Consider the following 13,151-nt stretch of genomic DNA (forward strand, 5'->3'; position numbering starts at 1 on the left):
CAACGTCACCATCTCCCTCACCCTGTTCTTAACCTTGAGAACAAACCCAAATACACACATTCTCATTAGTTCAGAGAACGATGGACCCTAGTGACTACCAGCACTGTGAAGAACTGTGAAACCATTAAACCCACCATGTTGTTTCTCCCTCCTGTCACTACAGAGAACTCTGAAGGTGTCTCCCTCCCCCTGGGCAACTCCAAGGACTTTATCATCTCCTTCGACCTCAAGTTCACCTCCAACGGAAGCGTGTCTGTGGTGCTGGAGACCACGGAGAAGGGCGCGCCCTTCATCATCCACTATGTCACCTCCGCTCAGCTCATCGCCTTCAGTGGCCGCGACATCACCTACGGCATCGGGCCCCGTGCTGCCTGGTCCACGGTCACCCGGGACCTGCTGACCGACCTGAGGAAGGGCGTGGGCCTGTCCAACACCAAGGCCGTCAAGGCCACCAAGGTTAGCACCTTCAATCTTAATTGTGTTAGAGCAGGGCTCTCCAATCCCCAGTTGATTCAGTTTGTCAACCAGCTAATTATTAGAATCGTCTGCAGAAGATTAGGGGTGTAGTGAAAAATCCTACAGGAGGGTGGTTCTCCAGGAACAGGGTTGTAGTGAAAAACCTACAGGAGGGTAGATCTCCAGGAACAGGGTTGGAGATAACCTACAGGAGGGTGGCTCTCCAGGAACAGGGTTGTAGTGGAAAAACCTACAGGAGGATAATTCTCCAGGAGCAGGGTTGGAGTTGAAACGTACAGGAGTGTAACTCTCCAGGAACAGGGTTGGAGTGTAAACCTACAGGAGGGTAACTCTCCAGGAACAGGGTTGGAGTTAAAACCTACAGGAGGGTAACTCTCCAGGAACAGGGTTGGAGTTAAAACCTACAGGAGGGTAACTCTCCAGGAACAGGGTTGGAGTTAAAACCTACAGCAGGGTAACTCTCCAGGAACAGGGTTGGAGTTAAAACCTACAGGAGGGTAGATCTTCAGGAACAGGGTTGGAGTTAACCTACAGGAGGGTAACTCTCCTGGAACAGGGTTGGTGTTAACCTACAGGAGGGTAACTCTCCAGGAACAGGGTTGGAGTTAAAACCTACAGGAGGGTAGATCTTCAGGAACAGGGTTGGAGTTAAAAACCTACAGGAGGGTAGATCTTCAGGAACAGGGTTGGAGTTAACCTACAGGAGGGTAACTCTCCAGGAACAGGGTTGGAGTTAACCTACAGGAGGGTAACTCTCCAGGAACAGGGTTGGAGAGCCCTGCTGTAGAGAAACAACGAAATGTATAGAAACAATAATGCATTTTAACCAAACAATACATTTTAACATGTTGGTTAAGACCATAAGATACTATTTACAGTATTAAAATAAAAAATATTTTTAAATGTTAGTTACCAAATCAGCATATAACCCATAAGGTTATAAAGTACCAGAAACGTAGAAGTTGTGTGAATCTTGGTAGGAAGAGTTAATGTTCCTATCATGTTAAACATGGCTTCAGTTAAATAAAACAACCCCCCCCCCCTTGTTTCCAGGTGATGCCACGGCGGGTTGTGCGACTGATAGTCCGTGGGCGCGGTGCCATCGACAACGTCACCATCTCCACCACGGCGCACACGGCTGCTTTCTTTGCCGCCAGTGACTGGCTGCTGCGCAACCAGGACGAGCGTGGCGGATGGCCCATCATGGTCACACGCAAGCTGGGCGAGGGCTTCCGCCCGCTGGAGCCTGGCTGGTACTCCGCCATGGCGCAGGGCCAGGCCATGTCGACTCTGGTCCGCGCCTACCTGCTCACCAAGGACCAGACGTACCTGAACGCTGCGCTGCGTGCCACCGGCCCCTACAAGCTGCACTCTGAACAGCACGGCGTCAAGGCTGTCTTCATGAACAAGTACGACTGGTACGAGGAGTACCCCACTACACCAGGCTCCTTCGTGCTCAACGGCTTCATATACTCGCTGCTCGGTCTCCACGATCTGGCCGAGACGGCGGGCGAGAAACTAGGCCGGGAGTCTGGCCTGTTGTTCTCCAGGGGCATGGAGTCCCTCAAGGCCATGCTGCCACTGTATGACACGGGCTCGGGCAGCATCTACGACCTGCGGCACTACATGCTGGGCACAGCCCCCAACCTGGCACGCTGGGACTACCACACCACGCACATCAACCAGCTGCAGCTGCTGGCGTCCATCGATAACGCGCCCATCTTCCGGGATGTGGTGAAGCGCTGGAAGAGCTACCTGAAGGGGGGGCGGGCCAAGCACAACTAGGAGCCGGTCCTGGACCATGAACTCTATGGGGAGGTGTGGGAGGGAAGCGGGTGGTATGTGTGTGTGCACATCTCTCTGTGTGTGTAGCCTACGTAGCTATGTGTGTGTGTGCACATCTCTCTGTGTGTGTAGCCTACGTAGCTACATGTGTGTGTGTGCACATCTCTCTGTGTGTATAGCCTACGTAGCTATGTGTGTGTGTGCACATCTCTCTGTGTGTGTAGCCTACGTAGCTACATGTGTGTGTGTGTGCACATCTCTCTGTGTGTATAGCCTACGTAGCTATGTGTGTGTGTGCACATCTCTCTGTGTGTGTAGCCTACGTAGCTACATGTGTGTGTGCACATCTCTCTGTGTGTAGCCTACGTAGCTACGTGTGTGTGTGCACATCTCTCTGTGTGTGTAGCCTACGTAGCTACCTGTGTGTGTGCACATCTCTCTGTGTGTGTAGCCTACGTAGCTACCTGTGTGTGCACATCTCTCTGTGTGTGTAGCCTACGTAGCTACGTGTGTGTGTGCACATCTCTCTGTGTGTGTAGCCTACGTAGCTACCTGTGTGTGCACATCTCTCTGTGTGTGTAGCCTACGTAGCTACGTGTGTGTGTGCACACCTCTCTGTGTGTGTAGCCTACGTAGCTACGTGTGTGTGTGCACATCTCTCTGTGTGTGTAGCCTACGTAGCTACATGTGTGTGTAGCCTACGTAGCTACGTGTGTGTGTGCACATCTCTCTGTGTGTGTAGCCTACGTAGCTAAGTGTGTGTAGCCTACGTAGCTACGTGTGTGTGATCTGGTTACAGAGAAGGTGAAAGGTGTGTTCAGTCGAAAAGCGCTGAATGTTTGCGGTGCCGTTCGTCCCGGGTCTTATTTTTGCCACTGTAATTGCAGCTGTGGTCTATTCCGAGCTAGCTGTTGTAATTATGTGCAAACGTAGCTTCAGGGAGTGTGTCTGTGTGTATGGGAGAAAAAGGGTGCCCCCCCCCCCACCCCCATTTGTCTCTTCACTCATCAGGAAGCTACAGAAGAAGAATGTCTTGAGTGGGTTTATTGAATAGCTTTGTTCCCACACTTTATTCCTTCACTAGTCTCCCCTGTAATGTTGACCTGTGTTTTGGGATGGCTGAAGAACTAGCTGACTGAAACCATACTGTAAATACTAGATGGAGGATGATATGAGTCTAATTTATAAAGACTCTTTTTGGAGGAGAGTCTTTATGAATTCTGAATGTTGGATCAGGTTTTCCCCCGACCGACCAGTTTCCCAACAACATTGATAATAGTTGTTTTGAACCAAATGTTATTTGTTGTTCTATGATAGTAAATAGTCCACCGATTGGTGTTCAGAGTAGAAAGATAAGGAGCTACTATCGTCATTGGATTATCATGAGTAACCCCAGATGTAGAATTAGTTTATTTTAACCCAACCTAAAACATCAGTGTCCAATAAATAGATCTGACTTGCGATCAGCGGCAGGGTAGCCTAGTGGTTAGAGCGTTGGACTAGTAACCGGAAGGTTGCAAGTTCAAACCCCCGAGCTGACATGGTACAAATGTGTCGTTCTGCCCCTGAACAGGAAGTTAACTGTTCCTAGGCCGTCATTGAAAATAAGAATTTGTTCTTTAACTGACTTGCCCAGTTATATAAAGGTAAAAAAAAAAAAATTAAAAGCTCTTAGGGGCAGCAACTTCTCACCCCCTCTAAAAAACATCCCATTCCCATAGGCCTCATAACCACCTCACCACAATCTCATTTTGGGGGGCGAAGATTGAACCCTGCGGAGCCCCGTAGTCCTAATCTGTTCAGAGGCGGTGTCCGTGTAGCTGCTCTCAGGTCAGTTTGATTGCTCTGGGACACGGGTTGTATTTCAGCCCAGCAATGGGAGGCAGCATCCCTGATCCCCGGCCACAACTAGCTCCCATTACAGCTCCCTGGGGTCGGCCCATCATCCTTCACATACTGGAGCCAGAGGCATTCGCTATAGTCGTTACATTACCTCCTATCTTTTCCCATTGCCAGGAAATGGCCGCCCTCCTCAGTCTGAGACTGGAGCTCTGTTCATGTCCACTATAAATCCATCTTGAATTCATACTTAGTGATGTCACTCATTTTAATTTCACCATGTGGTGATTTTTGTGAACCCTCTCCAGTTGTGAGTGTCTGATCAGCAAATGAAATGTAGATGAATGTAACATCTCATTGAATATTGTTATTGTTTCAGTAACACTGACATCATAGCCTATTTTACATTCATTGTCAGAAATACTGGCTACTACACTACATTTTAATTACTCTATCAGTCATCTGGAAATTATATCAATCATTTGCTAATCAATACACTACAATTCTGGAAACGCGTGTGTGTGTCTGTGCGTGTGTGTTAGAGAGTGGGCAGATTGAGGCGTCATGTTGTTCGAGGAACACTGTCAACATCTGTAGTTTCTCAACAAGAACATCGCCGGTGGCTGAGGTTGTTTTAAACGCAGCCCTAATTCTTGGCACACGGAGACGCTAGCGGAAAGCAAGCTAATGACAGTCGGTCTTTCTCCCATCCGTTAGCATGCGTGGGCTCAGGCCTGTTTAATCTCCCTGCCTGGCCTATTGACAGGTGGATGTGAGTGAGGAGGGCTGCAGAGCCACCTCTAATTCAGACGGTTAATAGGCTTGAGTCTTGAGAGCCTGTTGGTGGTGCAGCCGCGGCAGCAGGGAATGATTCAGCTTTTAACTGACTGGTAAACAATGGCTGGCCAAGACGAAGGAGACGGTTTCACTTCTGACTGATATGGAGTCAGATCAAAGATTGTTTGTGAGAAGGATTTTCTGCAGCTGTGGTTCAGACGGATCGGGTTTCACCGTCTCCGACCGGCTACAGGAATTCTAAAGTGCGTAAGGGGATTGAAATTTTTTTTTGTTCAAAGGACCATTTCTCCCATTTTCCTAAATGACTTTTGAACTTGGTAAAGGACTGAATCTGACGACTGCAGTGACGTTGGCCCTCGCTCTTTGAGGGGACGCCAATGACATGTATAAAATAATGAAAGGAAAAGCTACTGCTGGTGTGAGTCGGGTACTGCTGTCAGAGAGGAGACAGTAAGAAGAGTGTGAGCTCCATGTTTTCATTAGAACATGCAGAGGAAATGGTTTAGTCAATGGGGGTTAACCTTCATTTACTCTTAGTGAAATTCACTGTCAGTCCAGGTGCAGTAGTTCTCAAACTCAAAGCCCCAACCTTGTGTTTCCTAGCCTGGTCCCAGATCTGTTTTAGCACGACAATGACCATAGGATTTCACAAGACGGCACAAACGCATCTGAGACCAGGTAGTGTGTGTGTGTCTACCTGTGTGTGTGTCTACCTGCTCCATCTGATCTCCCAGGTTCCATGTCAGTCACAGGGTTCAGATGGTCACCTCTTCACCCTCTGTGACCCTTGCCCTCTTGTGCCCTGCTCTGATTTCATTCTGGAGGCCAAGTCATTGTTTGCTGAGAAATTGCACTCTGAACCTGTCATAACTTGAGATCCCCCTGATTTGGATATTCAATGGATATTGTTTGATTCTCTTAATCATTGGTTGATCATGTCTATTCAATCTCATTTCTTCACATGAATACCACTATGCATATTTCATACTTTGCCGGGACTAAGAATGAAGTCCATTCTTTAAAGGGATATTGGGACAGTCAGGCGTACCAATAGGGCCTGTGTTGATTGAGCGCTTCATTTTGTTCATACCAAAGTCTTTAAATGTCCAGGTTGTTTGAGGTGTTCTTCATTTTTTTTGTTTCTGCAGATTTTCCAGGAAGCATTTTGTTTGTCAGTCTCCAGTCTGAGATATCACAAGATGACAAACGATAATGCTTAAACAAGAGTTTCTGCCTTCCCCTCCTCAGAGACAACGGGGGGGGAAATCGACTGCCTTTTGGGAAAATGTAGTTTTTGAAATGTAGATTCTAATAGTGTCGGAAGTTCTAGTTAACAGAAGACGTGTAAAACTCGCCTGTCTAATGGGATGTGTGCAACCGTACATCTAGTGTTAGTGCTCGGTCACATTTCAAAGGGAAAAACAGGCTCCTAACTGCAGATTCTCCTGGAAGGGGGTTGTAGTTTACCAGCTTGTTTTGTTTAGCGTTGGTTTACATGGTGGAAGGATTTGCTTTAGGGTCAGCTGTTTTGTTTTTTGTTGTTGAGTAAAGCACAATCACAGGCTCCATTCGTTGGTCTATATTTCTGTTGGATTTAGTTTCTTCTGGACAATGTGCAACGCCTTCCTTTTGAAAGCTGCTATTGTTTTTCACTGTGTAAAGGAATCTTTCTAGTCGTTATTTTCTCTCCTTTTCAACTTGATTCTTTCCACTATCCTGTAAATTGACATGTGCGGATCACATGTGACTTATGCAATAAAATGTAGACTGGGTCCCAGCTGCCGAGGGGGGCCCAGAGAGCGGTTGTACAGACAAGCACAATGTGCACATGCTACCATTTTTTTAATGCAGAGGAAAAGTGTTTATATATAAGAGTGAATCTTTGTGCTTAAAAAGTCGCTTTTTAAAGTTGTAAAATAAATACATTTTTCTTAATGTTGACGTCCAATGATCTTTCTTCAAATATGCAACCCTGTTCCTGTTTAATACTCTTTTTAATTGCGTAGAAGATGAATCAATCAAGGTGTATCAAAATGCATTGTCGTTTCGGACGAGACGATTGAGTTGCAATCCGATAGTCTACTTTCATTAACTGATCAGTCCTCTACACAAACCTGAGCAGGAACCTAATGGATGGAGCCCGGGTGAGTTTAAGCACATTGAATTGGAAACTCATTGAGGAACGCTCGACCTGAGCTCAGCAGAGCTCCCCTCTCCTGACATTTATAGACTTCAGCCCTTCTCTCTCTCTCTCTCCACAAACCCTAATGATATTACCTTTCCTCCTGACAGCCAGTTTGTCTCCCAGCCCTTTAATTAGGCCTTTCCCAGACTCCAGGCTTTGTCTCTTTATTGGCCCCATTGGCCCTCCCTCCACAGGACCATCCACATCCTTCACCTACTCTAGTGCCATTCAGATGGCTCTGATAGCATTAGAGGAGTTCATGGTGCTTTGAGAATCCGGAGACCCAGGAGTGGAGCACTGCAGCTGGGTTCATTTCACTGTCTGTCTGATCAGATTAGCTCCAGGGTGACCCTACGCTCATTGGGTTTGGGTCCGTGTGAGGCTTTTTGTAGATGGGATAGGGAGAGAGGGGGGGGCGGAAGAGTTTCAGTAGAGCAGATTAAAGCAGGAGAGGTGAGGGAGGTAGAGGGGGAGAAAGGAAGGTAGAGGAAGCCTCGAGGCGTCACTTCATTGTGTAAGACAGAGTTTATGAAGTTGCAAGTCTTCGAGGTAGCTGGAACTCTCTCATTAGGAAGGTAGAGGAAGCCTCGAGGCATCACTTCATTGTGTAAGACAGAGTTTATGAAGTTGCAAGTCTTCGAGGTAGCTGGAACTCTCTCATTAGGAAGGTAGAGGAAGCCTCGAGGCATCACTTCATTGTGTAAGACAGAGTTTATGAAGTTGCAAGTCTTCGAGGTAGCTGGAACTCTCTCATTACATTTGATTTTCTTTTTCTAATCTTTGCTTGGTTAATGATCCCCCTCTGACCTATTTTGAACACCGATGCTCATCTAATTCAGAAGCAGAATAAACATTATCGAATGCAGATAGTTTCAGCAATATCTATTTCAGACGATGGAACAGCAGAGAGAATCATTAACCAAAGACCATGTGATCATTCCCTGATTGCTGCCGTTGATTTACCAAACCAGCTAATTAGTGTTTTGCTTTGTCTCGCGGCTCTCCTCTTATAGCCATTGTACTGAATAATATAGTGCATTATGCCACTAACTGGCAGCTGTGTCAGAGCCGGAGGTGACCTCGGTGGCGAGGCTGCCATAACCGTGCCCCCAACCAGAGAGAGGGAGCGACCTGAGCTGCTTACCCACCATCAATTATGAATCCGGTCGGGCAGACTGGGCCAGGGAGTGTCTGTCTGCCAGAGACGCGACCTCGCCAACAGACTCCAGAACACCACAACCAAGCAGACGACCCAGTCCAACCTACCTGCTACTGCCGACCTCCAGTCACACTGGCAGCACACACACTAGGACCTACTGTATTGTAATGAATGTGCTGCAAGATGCCACCTGGTTTATGCTGATGCTACACTAAACCCCTGTTTCCATTGGCGCTTTGAAATTAGGGCCAAATTAGGCCATCACTGGGGGCTCTGTTTTGCCTCCAGAAGAGGAAGGTGTTTAGCCTCAAGTAGATTTCTCTCAACAGTCAATAGTGGTTGTTACGCACCAACGGCTTCTGTCCACTGCATGTGGTGGAAACCAAATGCTAGGTTCAGGTTGCAACATGCTGGGTTGTGGCCAGAACCATTGGTCTTTGTTTGGGTTGGTCACAGGGGAATTCTTCATTGTAAAAGCTATAGGTGGGTCAGGGCCTCTGGTAGATTTGGTCTATTAGGTCCCATCTGTTGCTATTAGAAGTCGTATCAGAAACCGTAGGAAATGGACTTCACTGTTGTTTTTTATTGGTCATTATAAGCCGTCACTGTAGTTGAATGAACACATTTGACCAAAACAATCCAGACATACTCAAAACCATGATGCTAATACCGATATTAGGCGTTAGGATTCCCCAACCTGTGAGGTAAGGTAGGCTTCTGAGCTGTTCACCTTGAGGACCTTTCAGAAATCTACCCTGTAATGTTTACATATGAAAAGACTGACATCTTGTGGTAAAGTGTGATATTGCAGGCGTGTCAGTGAGCTCGCGTTTTAGTCACCTGTCACATGTATTATAGCAGGGAAGAGGGTTGAACTCTCCTGAAAGACTGTCTGGAACTCAACAAACTACCGTTCATTTTTAAAAAATGTTTGATTACTCATTATTTGCATCAAGAATATGACATTTCCATTATGAGGTCAAATAATCTCATAACAGTGATGTTTCTAAAACATCCAGAGATCTATGCTCCAAATGTCCAACAAGCTGGTTTGGATTTAGCCAACTATTTAATACAATTGCATAAAATGTATAAGTTATTTCAGTCTCAGTGTCCTGAGTCTCTCAGGGGTCCCAGGTGATACTATATGCAAGGATGCCATGAACCCGGAGTCCACCATGAACCCTGTGCATGTCAACACAGGAAGAGTCCACCATGAACCCTGTGCATGTCAACACAGGAAGAGTCCACCATGAACCCTGTGCATGTCAACACAGGAAGAGTCCACCATGAACCCTGTGCACGTCAACACAGGAAGAGTCCACCATGAACCCTGTGCATGTCAACACAGGAAGAGTCCACCATGAACCCTGTGCATGTCAACACAGGAAGAGTCCACCATGAACCCTGTGCATGTCAACACAGGAAGAGTCCACCATGAACCCTGTGCATGTCAACACAGGAAGAGTCCACCATGAACCCTGTGCATGTCAACACAGGAAGAGTCCACCATGAACCCTGTGCATGTCAACACAGGAAGAGTCCACCATGAACCCTGTGCACGTCAACACAGGGAGAGTCCACCATGAACCCTGTGCACGTCAACACAGGAAGAGTCCACCATGAACCCTGTGCATGTCAACACAGGAAGAGTCCACCATGAACCCTGTGCATGTCAACACAGGAAGAGTCCACCATGAACCCTGTGCATGTCAACACAGGAAGAGTCCACCATGAACCTCCTGCGCACGCATTTCTATCCGAAATGTTCAGTGAGCTAAGGGCCACCACCTGAACTTTGACCCCGAGAGGTTTGGAGAGTGTGTGACGTTTAGAACGGATGCATACTCAAACCACAATGACATCATCACTGTGAAAGTCTGTGTCATTTTATCAACCTCTTTTGGAGAATTGGGTGGGAAAACTTGCACATCAAATTGACATCTGGCCAATGAGTGATCTTCTCTTTTGAATGTAGGCTACCAACGTGGTCTCGGAGCGTTTCATATTATTCTGTACGTCAATCCGAGACAATCCGAGACATGGTTGTATTATTTAGTGGAAGTCTATCACCTATTTTGAATATGTTACGAATTGCAATTTGTAGAATATGTTACGAATTGCCATTTGTTGTGGCTAAAGCTAACCCATCCACCCAGAACAACCACCCTCCTTTCGTTTTTACCTCAAGTAACCTGTCTTATGTAACCATACCAAACGTAACATATCAAACTCATTTGAGTGTTCCAGATTGTTATTTACTATGTTACGTCTACTCTGAGACCAGTCTGAGGCTACTCACGTGTGTAAAGTGTATTTACTATGTTACGTCTACTCTGAGACCAGTCTGAGGCTACTCACGTGTGTAAAGTGTATTTACTATGTTACGTCTACTCTGAGACCAGTCTGAGGCTACTCACGTGTGTAAAGTGTAGGCCTGTAAACATAAACGTTTAATAAGCTCTATTTTCCCTGTTTTAGTTTGTGTGTCAGCTAGGTCTAATGATACAGTGTGCATACTAATTTACCTGTTGTGACAAAGTGTGTCCGACTCTTAATCAGTGAAATTCGGGATACAATTGGCTGAATGGCGGAGCTGTCCTTCAGCACCACAACGTTTTCCCTGAACACCTCTATCTCAATATGCAATAATAGGCTACTTGCAGTTCAGCACCACACAAACTCACACTGAGGATGCACACCATGATAATAACATAACTAATTGAGGATGATCATATGTAATGTGTAGGCCTATGTGAAAGGAACAATTTAAATAGATCTTCTGTTTTGTTCTTTCATACAATGTCCTTATCGAAGGTGTTAAATTGGATTGCAACACTATCAATCCATTGAGATTTGTAAAAAAAAATAGTAAAGCTAACCAAATTGGATCGTTTCCCCCCCTCTCCAAAATCCAAACTTTTACCTTTCCAGGCAATTTGAGACTTCCAAATGAATGTGTATGCATTCCTAGCATGATTTGATATCACTGTCATTACATCACTACATTAACTAGGCTACATTAAACTAGGCTACATTAAACTAGACTACATTAAACTAGGCTACATTAAACTAGGCTACATTAAACTAGACTACATTAAACTAGGCTACATTAAACTAGGCTACATTAAACTAGGCTACATTAAACTAGACTACATTAAACTAGGCTACATTAAACTAGGCTACATTAAACTAGGCTACATTAAACTAGGCTACATTAAACTAGACTACATTAAACTAGACTACATTAAACTAGGCTACATTAAACTAGGCTACATTAAACTAGACTACATTAAACTAGGCTACATTAAACTAGGCTACATTAAACTAGGCTACATTAAACTAGACTACATTAACTAGACTACATTAACTAGACTACATTAAACTAGGCTACATTAAACTAGGCTACATTAAACTAGGCTACATTAAACTAGACTACATTAAACTAGGCTACATTAAACTAGACTACATTAAACTAGGCTACATTAAACTAGACTACATTAAACTAGGCTACATTAAACTAGGCTACATTAAACTAGACTACATTAAACTAGGCTACATTAAACTAGACTACATTAAACTAGACTACATTAAACTAGGCTACATTAAACTAGGCTACATTAAACTAGGCTACATTAAACTAGACTACATTAAACTAGGCTACATTAAACTAGGCTACATTAAACTAGGCTACATTAAACTAGGCTACATTAAACTAGGCTACATTAAACTAGGCTACATTAAACTAGACTACATTAAACTAGGCTACATTAAACTAGGCTACATTAAACTAGGCTACATTAAACTAGACTACATTAAACTAGACTACATTAAACTAGGCTACATTAAACTAGACTTCATTAAACTAGGCTACATTAAACTAGGCTACATTAAACTAGGCTACATTAAACTAGGCTACATTAAACTAGGCTACATTAAACTAGACTACATTAAACTAGGCTACATTAAACTAGGCTACATTAAACTAGGCTACATTAAACTAGGCTACATTAAACTAGACTACATTAAACTAGGCTACATTAAACTAGACTACATTAAACTAGGCTACATTAAACTAGACTACATTAAACTAGGCTACATTAAACTACCTAATGGTTCATGTTTACTTGCCGTCACCTGGTTACAAGTCCCAGTGAAGATGTTTTATCCAATCCCAGATGGCAGATACTCCACACTACCAGGTAACAACAACACACTGATGTCTTGGGAGGAAATACAGTGTTTTGATAAAGAATACCTCAGGGGCTAAATCTGTATAGCTCTCACAAGAGATTCTTCTGTTTGAACCTCGTTTGTCTTTGTGTTCAGGCCTAATGGGCTTCCCGTTTTGTTTTAAAAGTCATTCATAGGAATGACTCACCAAGTCGTCACAAATAGCATATTGAATCAATCACCAAGTCGTCACAAATAGCATATTGATTCAATCACCAAGTCGTCACAAATAGCATATTGAATCAATCACCAAGTCATCACAAATAGCATATTGAATCAATCACCAAGTCGTCACAAATAGCATATTGAATCAATCATCAAGTCGTCACAAATAGCATATTGAATCAATCACCAAGTCATCACAAATAGCATATTGAATCAATCACCAAGTCGTCACAAATAGCATATTGAATCAATCACCAAGTCGTCACAAATAGCATATTGAATCAATCACCAAGTCATCACAAATAGCATATTGAATCAATCACCAAGTCGTCACAAATAGCATATTGAATCAATCACCAAGTCATCACAAATAGCATATTGAATCAATCACCAAGTCATCACAAATAGCATATTGAATCAATCATCAAGTCGTCACAAATAGCATTTTGAATCAATCACCAAGTCGTCACAAATAGCATATTGAATCAATCACCAAGTCATCACAAATAG

The 13,151-nt window shown here is 44.5% G+C and overlaps 1 protein-coding gene across 1 annotated transcript in view; it reads left to right on the forward strand.

The window, feature by feature from the left end:
* The window catches only part of glceb (glucuronic acid epimerase b), an 80,306-nt gene extending 73,472 nt beyond the window's left edge, over positions 1-6,834 (forward strand). The window contains exons 5-6 of the mRNA XM_036963807.2: positions 164-456; positions 1,531-6,834. Of these exons, the coding sequence (XP_036819702.1) occupies positions 164-456; positions 1,531-2,262 (1,025 nt within the window). The 3' untranslated portion in view covers positions 2,263-6,834. The remainder of the gene's footprint in view (positions 1-163; positions 457-1,530) is intronic.
* Positions 6,835-13,151: the final 6,317 nt, after the last annotated feature.

Source organism: Oncorhynchus mykiss, chromosome 26 (assembly GCF_057628025.1).
Source record: "Oncorhynchus mykiss isolate SJ-2025 chromosome 26, ASM5762802v1, whole genome shotgun sequence".
NCBI lineage: Eukaryota > Metazoa > Chordata > Actinopteri > Salmoniformes > Salmonidae > Oncorhynchus > Oncorhynchus mykiss.